General features: G+C 36.7%; 1 protein-coding gene across 1 annotated transcript; it reads left to right on the top strand.

Annotated features, from left to right (window-relative positions):
- Nucleotides 10,490-11,207, top strand: LOC109846075. The gene is made up of 3 exons (XM_020415299.1): nucleotides 10,490-10,615; nucleotides 11,008-11,137; nucleotides 11,194-11,207. Exons 1-3 carry the CDS (start codon nucleotides 10,490-10,492, stop codon nucleotides 11,205-11,207), a joined length of 270 nt encoding a protein of 89 aa, XP_020270888.1.

The following is an 11,445-nucleotide window of genomic DNA, read 5'->3' as shown; positions in this document are numbered from 1 at the left end:
AGAAAAAAAAGAAAATAAAATTTTGATTTCATCCTCCTCAGACCAAAGGTAATTGCAGATATTTATCAGCCGACCAAATGTAAGTGCTTCACTTCTTATCTGCTTTACTTTATGCATCATAGAGTTTGCATTGAGGACAATGCAAAATTTAGGTGTGGGGGTGGGAATTAGTTATTTTTTCTCTTTATTTTACATTTTTAGTTACATTTCCCCCCCTTTTTCTTTTAAAAAAAATTATAAAAATATCGTCACTTGCCAAATTGATAGAGTTATGTAATAATTGATTTATTTGATAAATTTAAAATTTTCTAATCCCTAGTTTGTTATTTACTTAAGTTCACCTTTTATGATAACTCTAAATAAATTTCTTAAGAAATGATTTTCAACGTAGTATACTTCACTTAAGTCTTAACTTAGATTTTTATTTAAAATAATGGAATGTATGCATGCTTAGCTTAGAGTTAAAAATTATTTTTCAAAGTGTCTTGACTTACATATTTTTCAGAATATATATACATATACTTTAAAAAAATTTCAAAAGAAGAGTGCGAAAAATGGGCACCAAAAGAAAAAAAACTCTTAAATTCAAGGTGATTCTATCTTATAAAGCCTAAGTTGACCGAGTAATTAAGCCCAAGGAGTATTTCCATACTTAATGACCTAAGCCTAATTGGGTTGGGATCCATTGGTTCAAAACTCGTTAAATGGTCGCTTAGAAAGCCCGTTAAAGTACAAAAAAAATCACCAATGAAGAAAGAGTTAAAAATAATATAAAAAAAAATAAAAAACAAAAATACTAATAAATATTTTATATATGTATATATGGTCTTGGAAAATATTTTAGATCAAGCAACTTGAATATTATTTAAAACAAAGAGTTAGCATGTTCTTTTCAAAACTTTTAATTTAAATTTCTAAGTTTGGCTTGGTTATGTATTGCTATAATGAGAACATGTTCTTTTCAAAACTTTTAATTTAAATTTCTAAGTTTGGCTTGGTTATGTATTGCTATAATGAGAAGATTTTCTAGGAAATATACCTTAGAGTTATATATAAAAATGTTTCTTGAGTAATAACTAGCTTCAATTATCAAGTAAATTTAATTATTTACTAACTTCTTTAATTTGGCAAGTTGACCGAATTTTGTGGGTATATTCACTGTAACCCTCACGAGACTACAACTCGTCCACTAGGGTAACCTAGGGGTTTAAAAGCTTGTTGTATGCGCTAAATACAACCGCGATTCCTTCGAAAGTGAGTTAGGTTTTCTTTTCTTTTTCTTTCTTTGCTAGAGGACTAGCAAAAGTTTAGGTGTGGGGGTATTTGATAGTCATATTTTATTATATTTTTATACCCTTATTATCTATTTTTTATGAATAAATATACCAATAATCATTGTTTTTATCTTTTAATTACAGGTTAATGAAGAATAAATCTCAAACTCGCATCTCTCAGCAAAGGCCCCTTGATTTAACACCAAAGCCCAAAACCAAAAGGAAAAGAATGAAGCCCATGAAGCCAAATAATTTCTTTCAATATTTAATGAAGCATTAAAGCCCAAAATGTCAAGAAAATGTCCAAAAGTCTAAGCCCAAAAGCCCAAGAAAAATAAATATTCCATCAAGGAACAAATGAAGAAGTTTTGTGAAAAAGAAAACAAATCATGCAATTTGGATATCTCGGTAATGTTTGGTATTTTGGCCATATTTCTCTCGTATCAACTCGGAATTGGATAAATAAATATTCTATGAAAAGCTAAGAATGAGATCTAAAACTTTTGTATTTATGACATCTCTGAAATCGAAACATATCATGAACAAATATTCGTACAAAGAAGCATGATCTGAATTTCTGTGCTGGAGAAGTAATTATGGGAAGAATTTGAAGGTTAATGAAGAATAAAGCTCAAGATCTCTTCTTTCAGCAAAAGCCCATTAAATTAGTGAAGAAAACAAGCAAAAGGCCCAAGAATTCAAGCCCAAAAGCTCGAAGGCTAAAAATAATTCCTTAGGGCTTAAGTCTTCATCCAAGGGCTCTCATTCATTGTTGTTTACTATAAATAGGGGTAGAGAGTGAGGGGTTGAGGGTGTGAAAATTTTTGTAACTCATTTTTAGAGAGGAGGGCTACTCTTAATTGAGAAGGCTTTCCAAAATTGTAACTTTTTGTTGCAATTAATAATAATAATTTTTTCACCACGTTAAATTTTTCTCTTTTTCTCTTTGTTGGATGATGAAAATAAAGATGAAGATGAAGAATTATTTAAAGGTTTGCATTTCTTCATTTTTCTCTTTTATTTCTTTTTTATTGCTTATTAGTTTAGATTTATTTCTATGCTTGTAGTTAGATTTTATTTTCTTGTTAAATAGCCAAGAGGCTAGAACCCTCTTGCCTTAGATTTATTTCATGCTTATTGAATAGATTTATTTTCTTGCATTTAATTCTTGTAATTTTATTTTGTAGTTTAGATTTTACAATTTATTTTGTAGTTAGATTTTAATTTCTTACACTATTCACCTTGAGGCTAGAACCTTCTTGGGTTTAGTTTTTTTTCTTTTTATTTATTTTTATTTTGTTTGATTCGCCTTTAGGCTAGAACCCTCTAGGGAATCACCATTTTCTAAGAAGTGGGTTCAATTTTAGATTACCCATATCTATAATTGAATCCACCATCTTAATTTCTTGTATTTTTTTATTCTAGAATTTTGTTCTTCATTCTTGATTTTTTTATTTTGTTCTTGATTTTATTCATTTTTCCTTCTCATCTTATTGATCATACTCATTCTTTTTCAAATCCACTCTCACTTACACTTTGCACCTATTTACACACCATTGTCACTCTCTCAATCTCTTCACAATCACATTCACTCATCAATCTTATTTGTCACGCACACAACATAAGAACCAATTTTATATTTTCTCCTACAAAACACCTTCCTCGTGGGATTGATATCTTAAATACTATAACTTGACACGGTTGTGTACTTGCAATCTTTTTGGTACATGTTTATGCCGCATCACCTTGGATCAAACTTAAGCCCTAAGAATGTAATTTCGGCCGTTGATGAAATCTGGAGGACTTCGCATCAATACAGGCATCGATGCCGGCATCTATACCCGCATCGATGCTGGCATCGATGCTCTAATAAAAATTCTGACTACACGGTTGGCTTCGTCTCGTCGAGATAGGCGATTTTTATATATTATATGTTAAATTCCGCATTCCGGATTGGGAGATATCATCATTTCTTTGCGGCCAACTATCTTGAATACATTTTTTTTTTCATATTTAATTTTTTTATTTTCTCCGGCTTCTACAGGCTACTCGGCTTGATTCTGGGCTTGGGCTTTTTGACTCTTGCTTGTGTTCTTCATTTAATTCATGGGTTTTTGTTGAGATAAGAGATCTTGGGCTTTATTCTTCACTAACCTGAAATTAAAGATAAAAACAATTATTAATGACATATTTATTAATATAAAATAGATAATGAGGGTATAAAATTATAATAAAATGTGATTATCAGTGCCTACGTCCTCGGGAGTCACACCACACAATTTTTTGATTACTTGAAGAAGATTACAATGCTTGCAATTGGCCTCTCTCTCTCTCTCTAATATTTCTAAACTCAAAGAGCTCTCAAAACCCTCTTTTTTTCGTGCTCTTTTTCTCTTTTAAACCCTAAAGGGACGTGTTTCTATTTATAACAAAACACAATCGCAAACAGATTAGAACTCTAAAATAAGTCTGCCACACCCTAGTGTGGCGCAGACCATACCCATGGCAGACAAGGCGGACTCTGTCACACCCTGGTGTGGTGCAGACCACACCCATGGCAGACGGGGCAAATTCTGCCACACCCTGGTGTGGCAAATACCACACCCATGGCCTGTCTTGAATTTTCATGCGATTGTTGATTTTGATTGTAGGTTTGGATCTTCACTTTTAAGACTAACAATCTCCCACTTGGAGATCAAACCACCACTACTAGAAACATGACTTTTAGCGATGGAAAAATCCGTCGCTAAAATTTTTAGCGACGGAAAAAATTAAATTCCGTCACCAAAATACCATCAGTACAATGAGGGTAGCTAAAACAACATTTAGCGATGGATAATCCGTCGCTAAATGTCCTGTCGGCAATAGTTCATTTTCTAGCAGTGCACCATCAATGAGCTCTCCCGAACTCCGCCTTCTTCACAAGCATCTCCTCCTACTTGAAAAATCTATTCTTCAATCATCAACATCCCGGCAATCTCGCCGATCCTCGTAGTGTGACTCCGCCTTCGTCTTCTACTCGTGAAGGCCAACTGAAGTTGTGCACAACTCTAGTTTCTCAATGGTGACTGTCTTCGTCAACATGTCCGTCGGATTTTGACTCCCCAAAATCTTTATCAAATGCAACTTTCCGTCTTCAACTAGCGAGCGTATAAAATGATATTTGACGTTAATGTGCTTCGTTCTGGCATGATATACTGGATTCTTGGCAAGATGTATAGCGCTCTGGCTATCACAATAAAGAACTCCTCTCCCTTGCTTCAGATCCAACTCTTCTAAGCACCCGTTCAACCAGATCATCTCCTTGCTTTCTTCAGTCATCGCGACATACTTAGTCTCGGTTGTAGACAAAGTCACAATCTTCTGCTGACGTGAGACCCAGCTCACTGCTGTCGACGCTAATGTATAAACATACCCCGTGGTGCTTCGTCTCGTATCATTATCACCGGCGAAGTCCGCATCCATGTATCCCTGCAGCACCAACTCCTTCCTCCTAAAACATAATGGCTTGTTCGTTGTCCCTCCCAAGTACCGCATTATCCACTTCACGGCCTCCCAATGCTGCTTCCCTGGATTGCTTGCAAATCTGCGCATAACTCTCACTGCATGGGCGATGTTCGGTCTAGTGCAAGCCATCGCGTACATAAGACTCCTAATGGTCGAAGAATATGGCACCCTGCTCATATGCTCTCTATCTGTATCTGTCTTAGGCGATTTCTCCTCAGATAGCTTTAACTGATTTCCAAGGGGTGTCCTAACAACTTTAGCATTATGCATGTTAAACCTCTGAAGTACCTTCTCAATGTATTCAGCTTGGCTCAATCTCAATGTCCCTTCAACTTCATTCCTACTGATTCGCATCCCTAGAATCTGCTTCGCTGTACCCAGATCCTTCATTACAAACTCCTTTGCTAGCTGCTTCTTCAAACTGTTTCTCTCCTCTAAACATGGTCTTGCTACCAACATGTCATCAACATATAATAACAAAATAATAAAGCTGGACTCAAACCTTTTGAAATAACAGCAATGATCCGAATTGCATCTTCTATAGCCATTGTTCTGCATGAAGTTATCAAACTTCTTATACCACTATCTCGAAGCCTGTTTCAAACCATATAAGCTCTTCTTGAGCTTGCACACCATCTCTTCCTTTCCTTCTTTAATGAAGCCAACAGGCTGCTTCATGTAGATTTCTTCATCCAAGTCACCATGAAGAAAGGCAGTCTTCACATCTAACTGCTCAAGAAAGAGGTCTTCTGCAGCTACCAAACTCAACACCACTCTGATGGTTGTGAGCTTCACAACAGGAGAAAATATCTCTGTATAGTCCACTCCTTCCCGCTGTTGAAACTCCTTCACTACTAATCTGGCCTTTAATCTCTTGCTTCTATCACTCTCCTGCTTGACCCGGTAGACCCATTTGTTATGTAAGGCTTTCTTCTGTGCAGGTAGCTGGGCTAACTCCCATGTCTCATTAGTGAGTAAAGAATCCATCTCCTCCTGCATAGCATGCTCCCACTGTTGAGATTCACTCACTTGCATTGTCTCTTCATAGCACTCCGGCTCACCGCTATCTGTCAACAATAGGTAGTCAAGAGATGAAAGATATCTGGGATTTGGTTTGGGTACCCTGGATGACCTCCTAAGCTCCACACCATGTGTAGTTTCTTCTGTACCTGGAGCCTTCTCCATTCTCTGATCAGAACAAACATCATCATTCATATCTGCAAGTTCCTCTAAATCCATGTACTCGAATCCACCTGTATCCGTAGTGTTGCTCCCACTGCTTTGGTTATCCTTGGTATTTTTCCCGTTCTTGTACATTACATCCTCATTGAATATCACGTCTCTGCTTCTGATGATCTTCCTGTTCTTCTCATCCCAAATGCGATACCCGAACTCATCAATACCGTATTCAATGATTTGTACTCTCTTTGCCAGTTGTAATTGCGAGGGTGTCACTCGCATCTAAGGTGAGGTAGAGAGTTCCTAGTTTATTACCTCGAGCAACTATCATAGTACCGTTGGAGATTCTCCACGAATCCCCTGTGAATGTCAAAACATAGCCTTCTGTTCCAAGCTGTCCCACCGAAACAAGATTCCTTTTCAGCTTCAGCACGTGTCTCACGTTCTTCAAGGTCCACTTAGAGCCCTTCATCTGAATCTGCACTTCACCCTTTCCAACAATATTACATGGCTCGTTATTCCCCAAATACATTTTTTTAAAGTTCCCTGCTATATAATTCTGAAAGAGCTTTCTGTTAGCAGTAGCGTGAAAAGAGGCTCCTGAATCAATGACCCAAGAATCTGAGTCGCTATCCATAGCAAGGATCAAGGCATCCTGCACGATGTGAGCCTCCTGCTCACCTGCATCCTTCTTTGGACTCTTACAGACTGAAGACATATGGCCTTCCTGGCCGTAGTTCTAACACTTCCCTTTGATAGGCCTAACCTTCGAGTTCGACCTCTTCTTCACTAATTTCGATCGATTCCTGTTCTGGTTTCCTTTCTTCTGGCTTCTGCCTCTTTGCTCGAAACTTAGAGCTGAACCTGAACCTTTTGATTCGGACAATTTCCTTCTAACTTCCTCGGATAGAATCATGCTAACAACCTCACTCAACTTTAACTTTTCCTTCCCCACCGAATTGTTGATTGCCATCACACAACTTGCCCAACTATCTGGCAACTGCGAAAGAATCATTAGGGCTTGCACTTGGTCATCAAACGTGATGTCTACGGAGATAAGCTGATCAACAATCGTGTTGAACTCGCTGAGGTGCATCGTGAAGGACCGTCCTTCTGCTATCTTGAGGTTGAAGAGAGTTTTGACGAGATACACCTTGTTTGCTGCAGACGGTTGCTCGTACATCTTCACGAGCGCTTCCATAAGCCCCACCGTTGTCTTCTCCTTTAAAATATTATGGGCTACTGATTTGACGAGCGACAACCGGATTTGCCCTAGAACCTTCCTATCCAGTATCTCCCAATCACTATCAGACTCCTCTTTCTTCTGTCCCTTTTCCTCACCTATCAACGGGCGATACAAATCTTTCTGGTACAGATAGTCCGCCATCTGTAACTTCTAGTAGGCGAAGTCTGAACCATCAAACTTCTCAATCTTTGATTTGATTTCCTCTGTCATGGCTCTCTTTCACACAAATTGCTGAACGAAGCTCTGGTACCAGTTGTTAGGGATTTGAAATAATCAAATCAAATCCGTACCCTTCCGGATCTTATGTTTGAGAGTTGAGCAAGAAAGAAATTCACCACAAATCAAAGATAAAAACTTGTAGGAAAGTAAACAAGAAAGAACACACCAGATTTAACGAGGTTCGGCAACGTGCCTACGTCCTCGGGAGCCACACCACACAATTCTTTGATTACTTGAAGAAGATTACAATGCTTGCAATTGGCCTCTCTCTCTAAGATTTCTAACCTCAAAGAGCCCTCAAAACCCTCTTTTTTGTGCTCTTTTTCTCTCTTAAACCCTAAAGGGACGTGTTTCTATTTATAACAAAACACAATCCCAAACAGATTAGAATTCTAAAACGAGTCTGCCACACCCTGGTGTGGCGCAGACCACACCCATGGCAGACAGGGCAGACTCTACCACATCCTGGTGTGGTGCAGACCACACCCATGATAGACATGACAGATTCTGTCACACCCTGGTGTGGCGCAGACCACACCCATGACCTGTCTTGAATTTTCATGCGATTGTTGATTTTGATTCTAGGTTTGGGTCTCCACTTTCAAGACCAACATTACTAACCCCCAAGTGATGGTGGGATCCTTAGTTAACCCATCTACTGATGGGTTAACAATTCTGCCTGAGAAGGCGGATTAAAAATTTAGTCCGCCTCCTGTCACGGAGCATTAGCTGTCAATTAGAAGAAAGAGTGGGAACTAACATACTATATTTTTTATAGTGGGAGATATTCTCATGGAGCGAGTAATGTTTGAGTCGAGTTAATCATATCTGGGGAACGAAAGTTTGACCTTTTATACATGAAGCGCAACAAAAGAGCAAAGTTTTCAGTGACAAATAAAACCAATTTTAAGAGAATATTAGTTCCTTCGCCTTCAATTAGAAACAAACACTAAACCACCTTTTATACCAAATACATTTAAATTGATTGTTGTTAAGCGTATAATAATGTTGCCTACAAAATATTAATTTTCTAATTTAGTTAAATTAACTTTTACTAGTGTTGTCAATAATCATTATTTAAATGATGAAAACCAGAGTACTATTTTATTGATTAGATGATTGCAAATTTTAGTTAAAATATCTTAATATCATAATTATAAGAATTTTTTTCTACATTTAATAAGGTCAAAGTTGGCATTTTTAATAAAATTAGAGGGATTGACATACTTAACCCTTTTTATTTTGCCATACACAAAAAATTTAATCCTTGATATTAACTATAAAATCCAAACGGAATTAAATTGTTTTTAACCCTTAGGTGCCGTTTAGCAAAGGGTTAAGTGAGAGGTTAAGGAGATTTAACCCATTCTTAACCCATCAAACACAAAAAATCTATATAAGGGTTAAAGTGAGTTAACCCTCTATAATTTGCAAAACACAAATTATATAGAAAGGTTAAGCAAACCCCTCTAGAGGGATTAAAATGAGTTAACCCCTCAAAAAATGAGAGGTTTACTAATACTCCTATTTAGAAGGATTAAGAGCTAACCTCTCTAATTATAAAGAAAATTGTCAAAATTCTTGTTATTCCCAAACACTAAAAATGATCATAAGGGTTAAAATAAAACTTATATAACGAGTTAATAATTTAGTCATTCGGATTATCGAATGGGCTAACTATGTTAATCATTCTCCTTAATCCCTCTTCACAAACCTTTTGCCAAATGGGGCCTTAGTGAAGGGTTAACTAAGTTAATCCTTCTTCTTAACCCTTCTTTCTTATTCCCTTACCAAACGGCACTGGGTTAACTATTTAACCCTTCAATTATCAAATGGGCTAACTATATTAACTCTTCTTCTTAATCTCTCATTCTTAAACCATTTCCAAATGGAGTATGAGACAAAAATAATAATAAAGGAGACAAAAATAATAATAAAGGAAACAAATCTCAAGTATCCCCACCAGAAACGAATCCTGAACTTTTTTTTTCCTATGGGGTACATATACAATTATATATAATATTTACACAATAATAAAAAAGATATCAAAACATAATACTGTTAATATAATTTTTCATATAAATAGAAGATTATTTTTCATTTTTATCACGAAATAATCCAAACAATCATTCATCATAATTGTTCTCTACGTGGTCTTTTCTTTCATTGGATGGAGGGCACCTACCAAATTTTAAGGGGACCTATATCGATTTATGTGCCTCTTTGTAAAAAAGTTTAAAATTCTATAGGGTCAATTGCCCACCCACTTCTACATCTAGATCTGTCCTTAATCATAGTGATACTAGTGTTTTTTAATTTTGATTAATCAATAGAATCCAACGATGAAAAGAGATATGTTTAACTTGACTGGTTACGTCTTATATGTATTGTAACCACCCCATAATGATTAGGTTTTATGTATCTTATCTTTGCTTTGTGATTTAACTTGACCCACTCCCCATATTGTCTAATAGTTAGAGGCTTTATATTACTTTTGACAATAGTTTTCTAAAATAATATTCATATTTGTATTAATTATTAAAATATTAAAAATATTTTTTACGCACTAATTTACTATGTAATGCAAGCCGCACGATGCGAATGTTCTGATCCCTGCGTTGGAGCGAAGGAGGGGCAATTATATAATTATATGCCCCTATTATGTGGTCCATGCGCTGATAGTATGTGCAATTAACTTGGCCGGTAAGGGGACCACCTTCATTATCACTTAATATCAACCGTACACACGGACGAACCACATGAACCCATTGTGAGCCGAGGCTAAACGATTACGAGTAGTCAACAAATACGGCATTTTCAAAATCAAAGAAAAATATTTCGGTATAATGCATGCAACTAGCCAGCTTTATAACTGTTGGTCGAGTCCGATTATAAGTCGTCGGGTCGTCTCCAAGTGGTGCAGACACACAGAACTGACGTCAAATATTCTTTTTGACGCGACCGGCTTTAGTATTTATGTCTGCTGTATGTTTATACTTGCTCACGAGCGACATTTGAGTTAGCAAAATAAGGTTTCGGTGAGCTTTTTGGTGGCGTTGCGTAAATGGAGATTGGTTCTTCTTCAGTGAGGCCAGAGAGAAAGGTGGTGGAGAGGAACAGGAGAATACACTTGAAACGTCTGTACTCCCAGCTCTACGCTCTCCTCCCTCAGCCACCACTCGCTACACGGGTATGAATACAAATACGTATAACTGTTAAAAGGACCTAATCATTATATCAAAACTTTAAGTCTTGACGAGGATTGAAAGTTATATTTTTATATTCAAATATGCCCTAGCAGACCGAGGGCTCTTTTATGTTACTAAAAGCCAGATTCACGGAGCGGTACCAATTTATTTTATTTTTTAAATCTGTTTTAAATCCTTGGTCTAAAGGATTCGAACATGGGTTGCTCCAAAGCCATGTTAAAGGACCCAACAGTTACCATAAAAATTTAAAGTTTTTATAAGGACTAAGCATTATATTTTTATATTCTAACATTATTAATGTTATGTGCCATTTGAGGCTACGTGTTCTAAGTCCATAACATCTTATAAAAACTATATGTTCATATATTTTCAGGGGAGAAGATCAGTACAAGTCCCTGATCGACTGGACGCATCAGTGAACTACATAAAATTTATGCAACAGAGAATAGAGAGCATGAAGGAGAGGAAAACCCATCTATTAACCCAACTAAAATCGAGCCAAAGTGCGATGAAATTACCACTTCATATAGAGGTTCATGATCTTGGTATAGTGCTACAGGTGATCATCGTTAGCAACTCTAGCGACTGGTTTGTGTTCATTAAGGCCCTTAGAGTTGTCGAGGATGAAGGAGGTGAGATCGTCGACGCTAACTTCTCGGTGGCGGATGATAAGGCCTTCCATGTTATCAATTTTAAGGTGAGCTACATTCATTTCTATATATATGAATTAGGAGTGCAGTCTGCATTTAGTTCAAAGGTGAGTTCGGTCAGTAAGATTTAGTTTAATATTCAAAGAACAATTACATTAATT

The sequence above is a fragment of the Asparagus officinalis genome, chromosome 6, assembly GCF_001876935.1.
Source record: "Asparagus officinalis chromosome 6, Aspof.V1, whole genome shotgun sequence".
Classification (NCBI taxonomy): Eukaryota; Viridiplantae; Streptophyta; class Magnoliopsida; order Asparagales; family Asparagaceae; genus Asparagus; species Asparagus officinalis.
The sequence above is the reverse complement of the archived record's forward strand: the minus strand, read 5'-3'. Positions and strand labels throughout refer to the sequence as shown.

Coding starts and splice junctions, on each gene's coding strand:
- LOC109846075 (XM_020415299.1), top strand. CDS start 10,490: ATGGAGATTGGTTCTTCTTCAGTGAGGCCAGAGAGAAAGGTGGTGGAG. Junction 10,616..11,007: donor AGCCACCACTCGCTACACGG/GTATGAATACAA, acceptor ATATATTTTCAG/GGGAGAAGATCAGTACAAGT.